This window comes from Rhyacophila brunnea, unplaced genomic scaffold, assembly GCF_057557595.1.
Source record: "Rhyacophila brunnea isolate RB1 unplaced genomic scaffold, BYU_Rbru_1.0 scaffold_6, whole genome shotgun sequence".
Taxonomy (NCBI): domain Eukaryota; kingdom Metazoa; phylum Arthropoda; class Insecta; order Trichoptera; family Rhyacophilidae; genus Rhyacophila; species Rhyacophila brunnea.
Genome location: NW_028233276.1, coordinates 19,608,109 through 19,629,263, shown reverse-complemented (window position 1 = coordinate 19,629,263; position 21,155 = coordinate 19,608,109). Strand labels below are relative to the sequence as shown.

The 21,155-nt window shown below is 33.2% G+C and overlaps 3 protein-coding genes across 4 annotated transcripts in view; 1 reads left to right on the top strand and 2 right to left on the bottom strand.

Moving 5' to 3' along the window:
- Positions 1-1,450: 1,450 nt before the first annotated feature.
- kra (basic leucine zipper and W2 domain-containing protein kra) lies at positions 1,451-9,063 on the bottom strand. Its single transcript, XM_085956337.1, has 11 exons — positions 9,006-9,063; positions 8,516-8,587; positions 7,324-7,500; positions 6,037-6,137; positions 5,534-5,672; positions 5,127-5,292; positions 4,665-4,800; positions 4,122-4,229; positions 3,439-3,658; positions 2,999-3,121; positions 1,451-2,454 (listed from the first exon to the last, which is right to left on the bottom strand). Exons 2-11 carry the CDS (start codon positions 8,574-8,576, stop codon positions 2,426-2,428), a joined length of 1,260 nt encoding a protein of 419 aa, XP_085812463.1. The 5' UTR covers positions 8,577-8,587; positions 9,006-9,063; the 3' UTR covers positions 1,451-2,425.
- An 814-nt stretch (positions 9,064-9,877) lies between these two features.
- Positions 9,878-11,874, top strand: mRpL45 (mitochondrial ribosomal protein L45). 2 transcript variants are annotated; one of them, XM_085956339.1, is made up of 2 exons: positions 9,878-10,011; positions 10,800-11,874. In XM_085956339.1, exons 1-2 carry the CDS (start codon positions 9,967-9,969, stop codon positions 11,772-11,774), a joined length of 1,020 nt encoding a protein of 339 aa, XP_085812465.1. In that variant the 5' UTR covers positions 9,878-9,966; the 3' UTR covers positions 11,775-11,874. The 2 variants fall into 2 exon arrangements, with proteins under 2 accessions (XP_085812465.1, XP_085812466.1); XM_085956340.1 differs by having other exon boundaries at positions 9,878-10,185; positions 10,643-11,874.
- Positions 11,875-19,064: 7,190 nt separating this feature from the next.
- The window catches only part of loco (regulator of G protein signaling family member locomotion defects), a 170,040-nt gene continuing 167,949 nt past the window's right edge, over positions 19,065-21,155 (bottom strand). Inside the window, exon 12 of the mRNA XM_085956325.1 lies at positions 19,065-20,821. Coding sequence (XP_085812451.1) covers positions 19,929-20,821 — 893 coding nt within the window. The 3' untranslated portion in view covers positions 19,065-19,928. The remainder of the gene's footprint in view (positions 20,822-21,155) is intronic.

Below are 21,155 nucleotides of genomic sequence, written 5' to 3'. Positions count from 1 at the left end.
AAGAACTGAGATCCAGTGTTGCTTGTGAAGACCGCGCACATTACCTAGCGAAACGCGCGTATGCTTCGAAACGTATAAATATTTGAATGCGGTGATAGGCGAGCCCGTATAGGAATGACCAATTGGCAGATGTTTGTACGAGACTTCGACTCACGAGCCCGAAAGATGCAACTTGTCGATTTGCAACAATGTTTTTTTTAAAACAAGTGACATTTGACCAATCTGCGGAGCTCCATTTGGCAAAGGTGTTTTGTGTTGAATAACGATGTCACATCGACATGTTTTGATGCAAGAGTCGGCTTACTCTGCATCACGCACCAACATGATGAAAAGTTGACATTAAGCATCTTTCACGATATTAAATGTTCTTCACTCTACCACTTGGGCATTGTAAGAATCTTTTTCTCAGCAAAATAGGCCTCCTTATGGACTTAAATTGTCCATCACACTAAATGTATTTCGCTGTCTCACCTTCCAATTGACAAAATAGTATCCTGGACAAAGTTATCAAATCCTAACTATTTTGTCTGATTTCTTAGCTAACACTTATTACACATACCTGCCCGGCCACAATTCTTCCAATACGACCAACCAAATTATGTGTTATTACTCTAGTCTTGTTTCCACAGGCTTCATCCCATCAAACTCAACATAGTATGTATTTCCACCAAATCCCGGCCGCGTGTAATGGAATGAGAATTTGTCATCCACACGTAGCTACGAACGAACCTTACATCGACTGTTTAGGAAAAAGGGCGTAACCCTCGATTTTTCGAAAAGTGCTTTTATTAGATTGCCTGAGATGCCTCTAATTCTAAGGTAGGCATAAATCAAAATTTGAACAATACGTTGTCAGAACTAGGATGTTTATAATTAGTAATTATAAAAATATGTAAAAAAGAAAATTTCAGACAATATTCGCATTACACTACATCACATTAGACGCCACCTACCTTGTTTTTAGTGCCAAGTAATATGAGCAGGAATATTTGCAATGGTGCTAATACACTTTTCACGACTCGTGTAAACTCTGTTGTTGTAAGTAGTGCAGTGGCTAATGCAACTAGTGAGTACTAATGATTACTTAAACCTGTAGAAACAAGCCTCAAGAGAGGAACCAAGACAAAGACTGCACACTAAATACCTACCTTCTTGAAAGGATGTCCTGCAAACACCTATGGTTTGTCCAGTCTTTAGTATCACCAATATTTTCTCCTGAGCAGATAACATATCTGCATTGAAATACTTACACAAATTTTCACCTCAGACTCGGAAAAGGTTAACAAAGGTTCATCACTAAACTGTACTTCTAATATTGTGTATAAGTATTTTCATTTCCTCTAATTCTATAATTCTAAGGTAAGCATAAAACAAAATTTGAACAATACGTTGTCAGAACTGGGATGTTTATAATTAGTAATTATAAAAATATGTAAAAAAGAAAAGAAAATTTCAGACAATATTGCTGATTTTATTCTGCAAATTGACATTATTATAAAAAATCATGAAATAAATGAATTTAGTGTTAACAGAATGGTATTTTACAAGTCAAATATAATAGGGCACCCTGATCACGAGGATAATAAATAATCACCGTGAAAACCGTCGCATACATATAATTTTTCTGTCACCTCTTTACGAAAATTTTATCAGCAAAATAATGAATAAATTATACATGACAAAATTATTTATTTATAAACAGTAATATATTATATGTATTTTTTTTGTTCAGTGCCATGTCAGAAATCTAACTTTAATGACCAGTTCAATTATTTTTTTTTATAATATTTTATTTAACAAAATGAGCTCCTCTGTCCACCTTGCTTTTATACATATTATACGTTTAATCTATTTTAATTTTCACATCAAGGAAATAAAAAAATAGTGATCTCCGAATTATGCTATCACAATGGAAAAATAGTATTATCATCTATGATTGAAACAAAACATCAATAATTTAATTCAAAACATTCACACGGCAGATGCTAAACTGTAATGGAAGACCAATTTAGTCATCTCGGGGTAATACTGGATCAGCAATCAACCAGATGAACATATAATTGATTTTTTATTATGCAGGGTATAAAAGAATCACTCGAAAGACAAAAGCTATTCGCCCAGTAAAAGTCGGTATTGCTATAAAATTTTGTATTGCAAACATCCAATTGTGGACTTGCACCTCCATCATAATATTAAATTATATAAATAGTTATAAATAAAATACATGTGTTTATTTTTTTTATTAAATGAAGATCACTGTTTAAGTTAGGTTTAGGTATAAAAATTTGTTTTCGATAATATCTGCCCCGCTGGCTCGAGGCGATGAGGTGAAAGATTGTAAACAATCAACTGATCATGTATGCATTTCAGAATGATGTTGTCATTTTTTTTTTGTTTGTTATTTAACAATAATATACAATTTTGTTTAATCTTCATCCTCTCCGCTTTCAGATTCTGGAAAGAGTGAAAGAAGAAACCATTAAATTCATTATCAAAATAACAAATAGTTACCATTAACTACTAAAAATAAAAAATCTGGAATTTTACAGGACAATATAAATAGTAAACACGAAATTTAGCCACTGAGCCTAAAAATATTGCTATTAACTCTAATGGGGATATATTTCACAAGTGTCAGTGTGTAGGTGCTAATTTTCATGCTGTCGGTACATAATACCACTAGAATGAATAAGGCTGCTGCAAGTTTTTAGCAACACAGTTATACTCGTAAACACAACTACTACATGACTAAACTTACAATGACTGTAATCACAAATCAGATTGCCAGAGATCATAACAGCGAAAGTATTTTGACAGGCAGCTCATTTAGTGACAAAACACTCATCAGGTAAAGTCGCTACCTGTTCTAATACAACGCTCAGTCTCGTCATCGTATCATCACGTGTGATAGTTTAGTAAGAAAGAATTAATAATAGAAGTCATTTATTTATAAGCTAATTGGAGAAAAGAATTTTAATTAGTGATAAAATGAACTAACCTTCCTCTGCGTTCTGTAGCCATTCGACGAATTTCTTCATTTGTTCGACAAACATCATCTTCCCTTTGGCGGAGTGCTGCTCTTTGTACCATTTAAGAATTACTTCTTCTGATACTACATCAGCTAGAATAAACAATACACAAATCAGCATAAATATTTTAACCACCATTGCCATACTCACAAATGGAACTACAATACACAAATAAGTTTGCATCAACATTTAAAATTTATTTGTATCTCAGCTACGCTCAAACTTTTAATGCTATTTTATGGTTAAACTGGTGAAGTTGATTTTGCCCCATTACCAATATGATTTTGAGCAATAGATATGACGATATACCATGGAGTTTTTTTTGCATCATAATAAAATACCACTAATTGACCAATACATATGCGATACGAATGTGTAATGATATGTAAGTGAGTAAAATAAAACTCACTCTTGTAGAGTAGCACAACAATCTTTTGGAAAGCCTTCATGAAGTTCATGTTCTCGTAGCAGAACTCTTGCACCTTGAGCAGGAGCTGCAGCTCAGCGCGGGGGGTAGATGCGAAAGCGGCAAACAGCGGTGTCAGCACCTTCAGATGCTTCACGGCTTGCTCCGCCACCAGCTCTTCTTTTTTGTTCCATTCTGTGTGGGACATCACTGACGTCCAGATCTATATTATACAACAAATCGTTTTAATGTACAGAAAATGATAACTGTTATATTTAACTGTGATTTTTTAAACACCCTGTCACTAAATCCTTAAGACGAGAGTTTGGATCCCTCTCCGGACATATTGATGGATACATTGGAGCATGGACCATGCACCACACGTGACCATGAACCATAAAACGTCTTACCTATATCAGTAATCACAATAAAATTGTACATTGTAGTTGATTAAGAATGAATTTATTTGGTATAATCAGATTGCCATAATCATCTGTGTAAACATATCGATATTGCGCATGGATTAGTAAAACAATGAATGACTCATTGAATACAATCTTTACACTACAATATGTCAACTCAGTCTCGTCATCGATTTCATCATTTTATACCAACGATATTACTCAAATTCCGAGCGCTATGTACTTATATTTGAAATAAAACTGCTGCCAAGAAATGTGACTTACAACTGAGACGACTTCGTGTTCAGGAATGTTACACTTCAGCGCCATATCTTTAAGGTCAACTATTGTCTCTCGCAGGGGTTTATTGTCAGCTAAATCGTCCATCAGAACCTACAACAATTGACAAATCAAAATTTAAGTAACCACATATTACAATCAATCACGCCAAATAGATGTATACCTTCTGATATGTATTAATAAATTTGATGACATGGGATAGATGCTACAAGGATAATTCACGGCCCACAAGAAAAATTATAAACTAAATCAATATAATTAATAACTGTCTGCTTCACTCGCAGCCATATGAAAAACTAGAAGTGTGATATCAGTTTGATAAACATATTCAATTAGAGAAATATAGACTCCATCATTCACCGTAAAAAAAAAAATGTTGGGAAATTTTAGGAATTGAGAACTCAGAGTAAGATGTCCACAATAGGATTATTTCTTCATTAATATTGCACATAACGACACTGACTACATAATGAAGATATGGGATCAGTTCTAATTTAGTGCATTCACAAAAAAAGAAAGGCGGCCAACCTGAGTGAGATCTCTTCTGGCCTCTTGGCTAGCCTGCGCTTTGTGAAGTCTCACCACTTCTGTCAATTCCTTCTCCATGAATAAATTGCTGAAATATTCTTCTGTCCGTTTGTTCATGGGGACATACTCCATTAACCTGTGACAAAAATCAATCCATCGATTAGAAGAAAAATAGTATGTCATTCAGACGACAACTATTAGTGGATTAAAAATTGTGGTAAATCTACGATAACGATCAACCCACACAAAGCTGATCGCCAGTATTGTAAACCATATTTTAATATTTCCCGTAAAATACATTCACCAAGCTTTTTTTGAGCTTGGCAAAATAAAGAGTTTACGGGTAACAGGAAAGACATAAAATATTTTTAGGGTTTGATAAATTTTAGAGATATTGAAGTGTAGATCTTCTGTTGTAGTACATGGGAAATTTATTTATGTATTTCTTGATTAATTACACACCTTCCTTCAATCTGTCCTTTTTTGAGGGCAGTCATTAAACTGGGCATGCCTTTCTCCTGTTTATATGTAATGAAGACTTCGATGAGGAAATCCAGTGCCAGATTGTCCTTCACGAGATGTTCATTGATGAGCACCAATAAAACTGACGGAGGTACAGATCCATTTCCTGCAACAAAAGAATAACTATTATCATTCTCCGTCGTTTATATAAGATACATAAATGAGTTTGTTGCAATTGACAGTTGTTATGAAATTTTAGGAACTGAGGACTCACAGCGAGTTGCCCACAATAGGATTATTTCACCTTTAATATTGCACATGACGACACTGATTCCATCATCGAACGATGCAACCAGTTCTAATTCAGTGCCAGTTTTTAGAAATAGATGGGAAGGACGTTTCCTTACCGATCCAGAGGGCAGTCATCCGGGCAAGTTTAATCCGTTGCTCTGTATCAAATCCTTTGATAAATACGAGAACTTTCTTCATTTCATCTTCAAACATTTTCTCTAAATATTTGTATCTCCTCATCATTTTAACGAATACCTGCAAGAAAAAACATCATAATAAATTTCAAACATGTATTGGACCAGGACTACCATTCGATTAGGGATACATATAAATATTTCGGATTATACCCGCATTGTGTTAAGATGTTAAAGCCTGTGCAGCATATTTGACTGGAGAAGGATGACGCCATCTGGCGTATAAATAAACGATTACAACTGTTGAATTATATGGAACATATGGAATTGAGAAATCAGACATGACATTCACAAAAGGATTGGTTCCAACATTGTTATTGCACTTTTCGACACTAGTTCTACTATTGATAAATAGCACCAGTTCTAATTAAGTGCACCTATAATCATATTTTTAAGCACTGCCGTTGAGAATGTGTCGCGCATACCTGTTCAAAATTTCGCATTGCATCCATATCTGCGCTGGAGCAAAATATGCAAGTGTTTGTCTGTGGTTTTTCTCCATCGAGTGCTATTGACCCGCCCGGAACTGAAAACAGAATAACGCAAATCATTGAATATTTATTCGACATATAATACAATTAAGACGATTACTGAATCAAAAGATCAGATAAAAATGAACGTAAAGGTTGTATCTTCATAGAGATCAGTACTCTAGCCTTGGTATCATCATGAAATAAAAAGGTAATATTGTGTAATGCAATTTGATGTAGGTACTATTCGAAGCCTCAGACAAACACTGACAGGTTTGTAGAAATTTATTTTGGTAGTTGCTATAAACGACATATCGTCGGTGGTTTGTGAAAAGGGCGAATTAACCATTTTGGCAAAATCGAGATTTTAATGAAAATACAATGTGTACCCCACTAGCTTTGTTGTGTAAAAACGGCGAATTTGTATCTCCGCAGGATAGTACTTAAAAACGATAATCGACTAAAATTAAATTAATTAAAATTACGAATAAAAAGCAAATGAGACATTATCATCTAATAATGCCTATTATAATGACAGTATTCTTTCTAAGCTTTATTATAAACTTGTTAGATATTTATAATCATCCACAGGTCATAAACAAATGTCAAAAGTAAAAAATCCTCCTGTAAAATAGCATTTTGGTTAATTCGCCCTTTTTACAAAACATCGACGATATCTGTGTTTGCCTTTGAAGCCTAGCTGCAATCTAATATTTAACATATTGACCAGAATATAAGATAACCCCTTAAATTGACACGAGACACGAGAAGGCTAACTCTAACTGGGCAACATCATATATTCGTAGAAAGATTGAATACTAATTTTTTTAACGGTGTTAACGTCAAATTCTTAATGGAATCATTGTAAAATAAAACAAAATGCATGTAGTACTTATTCCAATTAATATGTAATTGTTCACAAACGATCCTTTTGCCACTAAAATAATTATGATCGGACACATTTACATAGTTTGTTCTAAATTCGTAGATGGTAATTCAGTACAAGTGTGTTTACTGGAAACCAGACGAACAGTGGCAATTTTGACAAGAATTCAATAATTTTAACGTAACAAATAATCCAGTATAATATACTATTTTTCAAAATTTGTTTTCCGCTGGCTTCCACTAAACAGACAAGAACCGATAATTCTTATATTCGGGTAAATACAGTATTGCCAATATCACTTGTGTTGGTTATAACATAACTAAAGATTAATCATAGAAGGGAGCAGAAGTACATACCGAGCAGGCCGCCTGCTATGAGAACGTCAAAAAGGGCCTCCCCATATCGGCGGTAGTCCTGCTTTGAGCCGAAGGCATCTAAGAATTTGAAGATAGCTTCTGGGTCGTGACCAGCCTTGTCCAAGCCTGCGATGACCAGGTCACGGAAACCCGTTGGATCATATTTTTCCTTTTCATCTGATCAAAAAAAAAAACAATTCATTCAATACATGTATGAAATACACAATGTGTACTCCAAGAGAAAAACATAAAAAGATGAGTCACACGATAAATGAATAGTTTTTCTTTTAACAAAGAAATCACCATGTTTGTTAAATGATGGATATTAATGTAGTAATTCAGGAAACAGTAGCCCAACTTATATATAGCCCATTTACATGTGCATACAGATTCACTGACGGCAGTATGTGGTATCGCGATCACAATGAGAGAATGGAAATGTCAACACATACCACCGAAGTGTGCATAGTAGAACAATAGTGGCGAAGCTGCCGGAAAAAATACGAATTACAGCACGCAGAGCATTAACAAATTTCACAGCCTGTCAAATAGCACCATACAATGACAACAATGTGTCTCGCTTACACTTGAAGAACGAGATTGGCAGGATAGTCAGTAGTTTTGGATGTAAACGGTTATTATTGTGAGTGTTTAGTTTACAGTATTGCTGCCAGTAAATCCATGCATGTGTACATTAAAATATAACAAAAACCGTAACATTTTGGCAAGCATTGTATGAAACATTTGGAATTGGGAACTTACAAGTAGAGTTCACAAAAGGATTAGTTACACATTAATCTGGCACATTACGACACTGATTATACTATTGAAAAATACAACCAGTTCTAATTAAGTGCCCTCACATCTAGTACCCATCTCGAAAGCGATTTATAAGGACTCAAAATAATTTTTGTGGAAGCAAAATAGAATGACTGAATTTCCTTTTATTTTTTTTTAAAGATTAATGTCAAAAATACATATTACATGAATGGCTACCTACAAATACATCACCAAGTATTAAAATATGTTTCTAGATATTAGTGGATCACGGCAATTTCCCACGTCGGGTCGTAGTTCACAAGGTCAATGGTAAAAATATGAATTCTAGCGAAATTTAGTGGAAAAAATTGAAATGCCGACTCAAAGATGAACAGATAACCTAACAATTTTAAAATCAGTGAAAGGGGCTCACCTCTTTTTCTGGTCTTGATGCGTTGACCTGATAGTACTGGTTTTTCTAGTTTCTGACTCATACAATATATTACTGGAATAATAAAATGTAACAATGATTAGTCAAATCACGTAATTAAACCCACTAATAATGTCAAAAACCGTACAATCATCAGGGTCATTGTCCGTACTTATTTCCCGTCAACTATTTGGCCACGCATTGCACGCACATGTTAACCAAAACCACAACCGACAACTAGGAGAACTTAATTAATATTATAATAATCAGTGAACACCGATGATTACAAAACAAGATACAATAATAGTGGATAAATCCTATAGAATACCCACGGCGTGTCGGCCAAGGCGACTCAACTTTTAGACAATCACGATTTGACAAGAAGTTCCAGATCTTAACGAATATAGAATTTTGAATCGCGTAAAATAGTCACTGAGGATGATTTGTACGCGAGAATATATTCATTTATTAGTAATTTCGTGCATTAACTTACGAAGTAACAGGTTAAGAAGGAGCAGTCAACTCCTTTTCGAGAGTTCAGGATGTACTACGCGGAGTGAAGAGAGAAGCAACGTGTTATAACGGCGGATGTCCGGTAGTCACTATTCAATAGTTGAGTCAAAATGCTGCCCAACTTTACAAATTAATCACAAGAAATGAAATAAAATTTTATCACATATATTACTAAATAACGTAAATAAAAAAACTATTTGTTATTTCTATACATTGAAAATAAAACAATAAATTCTAGACATTTTGAAAACATAACTGACTAGGTTAGTAGAAAGTTTATCATCGATTTATAAGGCGATTCACACGCTTACAAATCCAGCTATTTATAACCTGCAGAGTTAGTAATTCTATTTTACAATAGCGCTGATAAATAATATGACATTATTTTATATTATATTATATTAACAATTTATCGCATCTCTACACTTAGACGTTACAAACAAAATTCATTTAATGCACTGCACAGCTTTAATAAATTATCAACTACCTAGGTAGGTATTGAATATGCATGCAGCAAAAATATTATCAAATATTTATTGAGATGGTTAAATTTATAATCAAACTGCACCAACGCCCATCTGTTTTTAAATAATAATATAATGCTCTATGAATAAACATCCAACCAAAGCATTCCACACAAATACCTATCAGCTTTGAAGTTTATTAAAGATTATACATACGGAAATATGATCCTATTTCTCAAGACACCTGTTTTGAGTGTTTTATAGCTGTTTGTGTATCGATAAGGAAAAGCAAAACAAAATGTTAACCAAAATTATTTTAATTTTGATTAGATTTGCTTTCTATGGAATGGCAAACATAATATATGATCATGCATATGGCAATATTTTCCTTCTAGACTTCGCCAAGAAAAGTAATTCGATTGTGATTTGAATAAACCCAAATAAACCCAAATAAACCATAAAAACACGGGAAGAAGCATGGCTAATTGTGCTGCTCTTCGAATAGGACTTAAATATTCATTGGTTGGTATTTGATTGTCTAGAAATTAATTGTAGCACGGACCAAATTATAATCCAAATTTCAATCCCTTCCTTTAGTCTCATAACCAAAAAATGGGCTGTCAAAATTTGACATCAAGAATTTAATATCAATAATAATGCTATTACATGTCGACACAGAGAACAACATTAGAATAGGTGCTTTTTACTGGTTCTCCGTCATCGTAATCTGTCAGTCGCCATTTTGAATTTTAGCTATCTTTTTGTCATCGAATTATAGTACGCGGTCCAAGCCATTATAGTATTTCGGCAAAAATTATAGTAGGTACTACTTATTCCACTTTAATTAATATATTAGGACCGGTTTCGTCCGCCTCAGTGGGACATTTTCAACGTTGAAAATGTCCCACTGAGGCGGACGAAACCGGTCCTAATATATTAATTAAAGTGGAATAAGTACTATAAAAAAATAGCATTTTTTTTAATTGTGGTATTTTTGACGTACTATACTTTTTTAATAGTACGCGGACGAAAATGTAACTTTTCGAATAGTACGCGAATCAAAATGTACTATAATTATAGCTCGGTTGGCAACACTGCGCTCACTGACAGATGACGGCGGCCGGTGGCGGAGAACCAGTAAAAAGACCCTTAGAATATTATACTCCATTTTATTAGCATGACATAGGTTATCAATGATTTTCGTATTTTACGTTCCGAAATGCGCTTTATTACCCTTAGCTAATGGAATCGAGAACAGACACTGTTAGTTTATTGAACATTAATTATTATTGTTTTTTATTTACATGCAGTCACCACAATTGGGTTTTCTGTGCAATGCAGTCCAGCAATCTACCAATCTAGACATAGTGAGATACAGGCATACAAAACACTGGACCCCTAAATGGAAACAACTCCGTCGGGAAAAAGTTGCCAAAGTCAAATTATTTGATTTCCATGAACCACAAGAGGAGATTACGCCCGAAAGAATCCGCAGCAAGATGAAAGAGCAAGGATTGCTACCTCCCAGACCGTGGGTCGAAAGATCATTTTACGTTTCTTGCACGGGAAATATATTTGAGGCATACGTACCTCCGGAAGGTGACGGAAAAATGTCCATCGTGAGTGTGACCGGTGCCAAACAAAAAATGGAATTGATAGAAAAGAAATCAAAGTCTATGATGGCCATCAGAAAGATTCGCAGTTTTGAAGAGGAATTCGCCGTTCCGCAGTTCACTCACGAAGCCCAAGATATCTACATTCGAGCGCACACATATCTAGCAGAGAAAGATAAATATAAACTGAGAGAAGTTGTCACGGAACGTTGTTATCCTGAGATGTTGTACAATGTACTTGATAAAACCATCCATTGGAAGTTTTTGAAATCCCTCGAGCCGCCCAGGGTGGTCCACGCTCGCTGCACCGAGTTGATAACGAAAGATAATGTATTTTCGCAAATCACAGTTCGGTTTCACACCCAGCAACTGTTGGCCATTTACGACAGGTTTGGAAGACTCATGCACGGCAGTGAGATAATCGCCAAGGACGTTTTGGAGTATGTGGTATTTGAAAAGCATCTCGCTAACATGTACGGATCGTGGAGATTGCATAACAAAATTATTCCAGATTGGATGCCACCAATTGAGCCCTCTCGGAGGACTTATAGTAAGCCCGAAGAACGCGTGGATGTCGGTATCTCCACATCAGGACTGACAAAGGAATTGGAAGAAAAAAATCCTCCAGCTGAGTTGCCTAGTGAAAGCAAGCCGACTGTGGCGGCTACATAGTTTTAATAATAGTTATAGTTTTTATGAACATTTTTGTATAGCATTTACAATCTAATGTTTATTGTTTATGATTGATTAAAATAAAGATGCATTTAGCTTTTATTGAGTTTTATTTACTGATTGGAGTAACGTTACCCGTTCAAGAGTATCTTGATTATAATAATAGTGGTAAACAGCTAAATCAACTTACTCACCTCATCCCGGTCACGCATTAATGTGGAAATTATCATATTACAGTCGAAACTTGGTTAACCAGGCCTCAATTATCTGGATTTCTTTAGTTAATATGATAAAGTTTTATATGATATAAGAAAAATATATAATAAGATACAAAAATGAATGATTTCGGGCTATAAACTGCTTCTATCCGAAAATATTAAATGTACTTGGTAATAATATATATCACACCAGCTTTAAGGGGCGGCTGAAGAGCTCGGTATTCAAATATAATTTGGCGTCCTACACACGTTAATTTAAATCGATCTTTTGGCAAAAATCACTAATCATCAGAGATTTTATTTAAAAAAAAAACATTATTATTAGTATTATTACTATTGTCGACCTTCTACATTATTATTATTGTGGACAATCTTACATTATTATTTGATAAACACCACTTGCACATGTCCACTGATCAGAAAACAGGGCTGTCAAAATAATATAATATTTGTAAAATGTTAATTTCATCATAGTTTTTAATCAAACCTGTGCAAGTACATACTGATAACTTGGGTGGATATCGTGGCAAACATACTATTGATATATCTACGGGTATATTATTATTATAACCCAATTCAAATTGAACATAGGTTGATACTCAAATACTATTATAGTATCTTTATGATTTAGAGAAAATAATACGATGGAATATATCCGTACCAATATGGCAGAAGCATATAAGTCGTGTTTTGGCGATTTTGAGATTTGAATGCCAATATATCAAAAAATGCCTACTTTATGTTATGGCAAAAGCATATATCTCTAAAACCTATAGATTTCTCGTAAAACGACTTGGAAAAACAATACATGTCATAAAATGTCAAGCTCTAATAAGCCAAAAGCATATATCTCTGACATATACGTTTTTGCATAATATAAAATTTCAAACTCTAACAAGGCAAAAGCATATATGTCTGACATATACGCTTTTGGCATATTATAAAATTACACATGCGCAGACTTATCTATGGTATTCTGCATTTTTGGCAGCTGTCTTTATTGAATTTATAAAATTAGCAATACAGAGGGACTGGAATATAAAGTTTGCAAAAAAATGTTTCAACATGTCTTTGGATTTATTGGTAATGATAATTTCTTTTATTTTGTTTACTGTCAATTCATGGTGGAACTGCATTGTATCGTTGTTTTTATTAAATAAAAACAACAAGGTAATGATAACCGTGGAAAACACTACCCATAAACAAGAAAACAAACGAACGGGACGAAGTTACTGCACACATAGAAAGCTTTCCTAAACATGAAAGTCATTATTCACGTCGTCGCACATCCAAAGAATACCTGTCTGGGCAGCTAAACATATCCAAAATGTTTGAAATGTATTGTTATATGAAAACAGAAAAAATATGATTCCTGTATCATATAGTATGTATGCTTCATTTTTAAAAACGCCGGATATAAATTTAAAGTACTTTACAAAAACACATGAAAAACTTGTGATACATACAATATTCAATTAAAATGTGCTACAGATTTACAAATAAAACAAATATTGGAAACCCACAAGTTTGCAAGTGGCAGATGAAGGCTATGAATTAAAAAAAAAACGATAAGACCAAAGCTCTCCAATCTGAAGGTAAAATTGCTTTTTTAGCATTCGATCTGCAGCAGTGTTTGCCAACGCCTTCTCTTAACTCAAGTATAGTGTACTATAAAAGACAATTGTACACATATAATTTGACCATAAGAAATTGCACATCGAACCAAACCTCATGTTATATGTGGCACGAGGGAATAGCTGCAAGAGGAGCCAACGAAATAGCGTTTTGTGTGATAAGTCTTCTGAATACCTTAAGTCCAACTGTTGAAAATGTTATTGCATCCTCTGATTCTTGTCCGGGACAAAATAAAAATAACATAATAACTGCAGCTCTATCTTTCTTTGTAAGTACATCACCAACTATCCAGGTCATGGACCATAAATATTTGCTCCCAGGCCCATGTGACACTGACCATTCACGTGTTGAAAAAGCCAAGAAAACTTCCAACATAGAAATTAATATTCCCCATGATTGGTATCAGTTTGTTAGAACAGTAAGGGGCAAGAAATTTTTTATTGGTAAAGAGATGTCTCAGGATGAAATTTACAATTATTCAAGACTTCTTTCTAATCAACTGGTGAAGCGAAAAATTAATACAGTTGGAGAAAATGTCGTTTGGAACAAAATTAGATCGTTCTGGTATGAGGAGTTTGGTTTAATAAAATTTAAATATTCATTACATGAAGATGACCCATTTCTTCAACTTCATTTACGACGTACAACAAGAGGAAGAAGGAACATTGTTAACATTAAGCAATACTATAACGGTCCTCTGCCAATAAATCAATCTAAGAAAGATGACCTCATCAGTTTATTGCCATTGATAGATCCAGTTTATCATACATTTTATATAAATTTAAATACTTGTTAATTTTTTTATATACATACTATAAGTAATACTCATAAACAACTGTTTACCAATATTATTATCACTGTTAGTTTAATTTTATCATGTTTTCATTTAATTTCCATGCTCTTGTTTTAATTTCATAAGTTTTTCTATAATAAAACATCTATTATTGTAAATGATATGTCAAAATGTTGAAAATATTTTTATGCCAAAACCTCATATGTCATTAAATGCTCAATAACTCATTGAATTGCTTGATTTTCTTTTTTTATCAAATATATTTTAAAAATATACTAGTTTTTTTATAATAATAACATTAAACAATCCAATTTCCATCATATTCTGATTTGTGACACTTCTTTAAACCTTAAAAACCTTCTCCTGTAAAATGCGAAAAAATGACTTATATGCTTCTGCCATATAGGTACGGATATTATATAATCCATTTTGGTTGCCAGTTTTTACTGCGATGAATCACTGTGTTCCTTACTGTCTTTTTTTATTCGTAGGTTTGTTTACTATGTACACCGAGAAATTTCCATTAATAATATCGGAAATGAGTTGGAATATAATGCAACCAAAACTGGAAAAATTCTATTATGGGTGTTTACTTTTTGAATTAGTTGACCCCAGAAAAACAGGTACATGCCACTACGTGAACCACAGTGGATATTATGCCGGGTCCAAATTGGCAACATGTTGCCGGCAACCTCGTTAAATTTTACGATAAGTATGATAATTATCGTAAAAAATTTTAAGCCATTATGATAATTATCGTAAAATTTATCGAGGTTGTCGCGCGACATTGTTTTGCGCCAGTGTGGACCCGGCATTAGATGCACAAAACTTAAATAAAATATATTATAAATTAAATTTAAAAAGTACAATATAATTAATTGCGTCGGCAGCCCTGTCAGACACTTTTTCTAGTGACAGTCATTTTTTATATGCTGCCAGTCCTATGGATTAATAAAAAAATAATGTGTCTAGTGACTGTATGTTAATAATTATTTTTAGGCACTCTTAATATAATATATAATTTCGCCCATTGGCTTTACCTACCACTTGTTTCACTAGTATAAAAGTGAAGTTGCGCAGGCAATAAAAAGTCACTTTCTTTTTATAGGCAGACAGTAAATTCTACGTTTTAAAAAATATGCATTAGAATTAAACAATACCTATTATTTTTAATATGTAGGTCCTAAACATTACAAATAAGCACTATTCATTAGTAATGTTTTTTGGATAGCACATGAAATAAAAATGTAGGTTGATATGTATGTCAACATCCTTCGTATGTTTAGTTCTCAGACAATTTCAGGTTAAAAAGTTATTAATATATTATTAAGTTTATATCGTGGCCAACACATAATCAAAAAAGTTATCATATCCATCATATCAGTTGCAATACTTCCCACCAAAGAACTGATAAACATATTGAATTTAGTAACATTAAATGTTATTAGTAAATTTATTAGAAAATAAATTTTATTAGAAAGTACTATTTTTTGGTCACCCCATAGCTTCACTTCACTTGTAGGGAGTTTATTGAGACAAACATTGGCGCAACCTTTTTATATTAACTAGTAGACCAGTTATTATGGACCACATGTAAAAAAATCATATTTTCAATTCTCAAGGCCGATTCTGAAGATTTAATCCAAATATGGATATACAGAATACTGAAGCCAATTAATACAATGACAATGACTGGAGACCATAACTACACATTATTTATGATGCCACATTTACAACTTACTGATGGAAATTTGAAAAAGTAATTTTTCTCTTTGAAGTTAAAAGCTGTAATGATATTATATTGACATCCATGTAATTTCTATACAATATTTCGAATTGCATTTTCAACATGTGGTGCATGTAAAGTAAATGATTAAGAAAAAAAAATGTAGAAATTTGATTAAATTCTTTATTAGATAAATCTTTTTGTTATATAAATATATTATCTTCCTAAAACATAAAAATATTGATTCTTTGTAAAAAACCAACCATACAAAATAATCACAATTGCTTTTTAATTAAAAAAATTTCAGGCACATCATTTTCTTGTTTCAATAAATACCAATATAATACCGAAGAATACATTTTTTTTCATTCAATGAAATATTTACAAGACAATTTAATTTTAACGTAAAGCAAATTGAACACTACATAATTTCAGTCATCGTTTAAAACTCTTATTGCATTTTAACTCCTGATTAGGTATACAGACGTCATAACACGAGTGTGTGAAAACATCTATAATTTTATTAAGCATTAGTAAAATTAATGTGGTATAATAATATGGATTATACTGAATGGCTTTATTTATACCTCTAATAACAGAATAAACTCTGCTCAATCCTGAAAATAAAACACCATTGACCAATCCATATATGTATTATGAATTAAAAATGTCAAGTACAGTTCAAATGTAACAGGATAAATAGGTCAGGTAATTCATTGTACCTAATTTGACTATCAGTTCTCTAGCAAACACATTTAAATCACTGATCTCGGTACTAGCACTCAATAGCTCATTTCGAATAGACATAGATAACAGAAAGATGTTAAACCTACCCAACCTACTGGAATATTTTAAACATCTTCGAGAAAATATTATAATATTGCACTGTTAAAAAATACTCTTTAGTTGGGAGACAAATGGTTGTCATACAATCAGGATTCAACTGCAAAACATCAACCAAACATAATGTTACTTACATTTACAATATCCTTGTAATTTCTCATTGCAGCATATTGCATGACTGTTATTTTTCTATCAATCATCACCATATTATAATTAAATGCATAGTTTTTTTTCATATTGTCGTATAACAAAACCCTTGAATTGAGGTGTCTAATAACAAAAATTGACTAGTCACACTTACAGCCAAAATCTAACTAAAATAAGAAGGTATATATTCTATGTGCAATTTCACACTATGTACACACCAAAATCATATGAAAAAAATATATGAAACATGATATAAATGTTTTTTTTTTCGACCATGTCCGATCTAATAAGATCATAATATGGGCCTCCACAGTGTGGAGGTTTGTATTAACAGATTTTGTTTTTACGAGAAATGGATGTCAGCCACTCGCTCAACCTATTAGGTCCATACTCTGACTCATACACAAATTGAAAAACCATTGTATGTGTACTTGCCAGACCCAGGATTCGAACCTGGGACCCACGATTATTGTGTTATTACCTATGTCCTATTTTATTGTTTATATATTTATTAAGAAAAAGGTTAATCAACATATAGAAATGGCCATATTTTTCTAATTTAAAAATAGAAACTCACGTTAAAACCAACCAGTTATGCTTGATGCAGAAAAATGTAATTAACCAGTAATATTGAATTGTCGACTTATCAGTTTGTAATTAGACGCCTCAATTACTTAAAATAAACATTGGAAGTAAAATAAATTAAATACTTTCTGCTATCTGTTTAAATATCTGTCAGTAAATTATGTTTGGTTGAGGAAACATGTGTATTATTATAATAATGTATTATCAGATCATATACGAAGAGTTTATATTTCTTATATACAAATATAATATGTGATAATTCGCAATCGTGAAGATCCATCTGAGTAAAATTACAGTTTATATTAAAATAACTCTGTACAAATACGTATAAGTATAAACTTTTAAGAAAATATAAACTTGCAATTATACAATTTCATAACAAAATAGAGTAGAGGTAAACATATGCATGATCGATTTCAAGAAGCGTTGATTAACAGTATTAACACACATAGAAGATTAAGAGGCGGACACCATTCTTCTCTCTTTTTAAATCAAGTCAGGTGTACAACCTAACAGGACGTGATCTATGAACTTTTAAATGACATTCTTCAAAAATCTGAATATGCATATGCTCATAGTAAAATATGTAGTCTATATTTTGAAGTAGTGAATTATTGAATTTCCATGGAGATTATACATAATAAATACCTAACATTACAATATTTAATTCACTGTAAAAAATCATATGACGTTTATTTATATATGTCAGATGTCTATAATATATACAGTAGGTACTAGAGATCCGGTTTGATTCATTAATTTAATTGTATGTATATTTGTAATGACAAAAATTTGTTACATAGTAGAGTTGGGAAGTACAAAATATTCAACACAATCAAATAGACTAGGGGTGGGGAATCTGAAACCTCGTAGGCTGTTAAGGCAGTGTTGCACATCAAATCCTTTTTATTAATACGTTTCCGTTCGTCTTTTCTTATTTATATTACAAAAATGCCAAAGGGTAAAAGAAGATTCAATCCTCTCTGATTGAAAGCCACAATGGTCATAAGAGCTATTTTGCCTCCTGATATGCTCATGATGCTTTGTCTACATTTCTTTACTTCGTCTTGCACTTCACTTCGACTTTTAAAATTTAATTAATTAATTAATTATGGTTTTAACACCTGAGTAGTTTTGTGCATACTTTAGATTGAATGTGTGGAAAACACTCCGTCAACTGTCTAAACTTTTACATCAAATAGTTTAAAAATTTTCACAGGAAACAGTGTTGCCATCTTTTTATAATATGATAATTATTTAATACAAAATGTAAAAAATATAGTATTTTGATAAAAAAAATCTATAGAATACAGGACATTTTTCGTTTTGAATTTTTTAACTTATTTAGTGGAAAATTATAATGTAATTTGCTATGATACATTTTTCACAGTCATTCGGTTGGAAACACTGACGTTTGTTGAACAGAAATTCAATGTCGGTGTAGATAGGTGCGCTAGCACTTTCATCATGAAAAACGGCGATCTTAATCTTATTTGAGGCAGCCAATACGCACACTACACATGCACTGCAAAACGCTCCACTAGCGTACAAGAATATGAATGAATTTAGACATAGCTACATATTTAATTCAAATGCAACTCTAGAATGTACCTAAACTTCCCACTACCCCCCACCATGGCTGTATGGAGTTATTGATTTGACAATGACAACCTCATCTAGTTAATGACTTCAAGGCTCCTAAAAAAAACTACAGATGGAATCGATTGAGTCCTCAGCAGATGACATTATAAAGTCTTTATTTGAGACTACGAAAGATCCATTTGAAATATTATGAAATATATAATAGAAAATCCACACCATCGGCAACACACACAAATTAGTTAGTACCTAAATACAGTAGTTAGATTTTTACAAAATAGTGTGCATTTAAAGTGAAGATTCTTTAATGCGGCCTTATTTGGTTACAGTTAGTAAATGGAGCCTTCAAAAATGAAGAGGTTCCTTACCTCTGGAATAGACACTTTCTGACAGCACAATTTCAATTGTTACACTTTCACTAAACTGTAATTGGCCCAAAACTCAAATATATAATGACAAACAAAATGCATTCGGTAGTGATTCTTTCTTCTAGACAGAACAAAATGGTTCACTGAATTTGAATGAAATTCTAAACATTGTTTATATTACTTTAAATAAAATAGATTATCATTAGAGATATTTATACAAGTTATCCTAAGCTTATATATTTACACAAAACTACTACTGGGTTGGTCAAGGTAAACTGTTCTCTTGATTCTGTCGGCTGGAGCGTCTTTCCCGTTTATCTCGGGTAGGCTGACTTCTTGCATCCTCATGTTAATGATGGCCTCATCGTTGGCGCTAAGATTGTGTCCCCAATTGGGCGGCTTGATCGGCAGGACTTTAGGCTTGGGCGGCAATGGAGGCGGGTCTGTCACTTTCTGTCGGCAGGGATCGTTATCGCACGAACTGCTCGTGCTGTGAAAACTCGAATTCAAAATGTCACAAGTTCGCACTCTCATAAAATGATCGCTGCCGCTCGTCGTGGAACTGTTTAAATAATCCTGCGTCAGGTTACTGTGATATTTGGAATTCACATTTTGCGGATCGTTCTCGACGTCAGCGGGGTAATGTGTACCTTTCCGGTTGTCAGGTACGAGAGTCGTATCTAAATTACAGTTGTTTTCAATTACTGTATTATCTAAACTGTTGAATCCACTTTTAGCAGGTGAATAATCCGAGTTCAGATGCGTTCTTGTATAATTACTTGTGTCAGTGATATCTGGTGTTTTGGGTAAGGCGTTGACACTATTTCTTACTAAGTTATTGTCATTTGAATCGGTTTTCATCGAGCTCCCTTGGCCCAGCGAAAGTCGAGGGGCCGGACTGGGTTTGGTGACATTGGTCATCTGAATGGTGGGTGTGGCACGAGTCGCCGCCACCGGCACGCCGCTGGCTACTGTTTTCTCATCGTAATACTGGAATTGATTGGTGTCCAATTTTGTGGTGGTGTTTTCTTTGCCTTTTTGAAAATCGCCATTGGAAACCGGTGGAGGATTTGTGATGATGGTCCTGTCTTTTAAGCGAGCTCGCTGTATTTGTTTTAAATTTTCTAAGAACTCTGGAAAAATAAATACATCAATTTTATTAATGACATTATAAATAGAGGTTTGTGTTTTGAAATATAGAGGATTTGAATATCGACTGGTTAATCTGCAAACCAGTCAACTGCATTTTTGACCAAAAATGAGATTTTGATGGCATTTTGTTATAAAGCATGTTTTCTATGTTCAAATAAAATTTCAAACTCTTTAACCTATAAATAAATGCGTTATCGCTCTTCACAGAAAACAGCCAATTGCAACTGCAACAACTCCGCTCTTTACATAATTTTTCTTTATGTATAAAAGGGAAGCTAAAATAGTGTGTTAATTCATAGTGCAGCTTATTTGTTA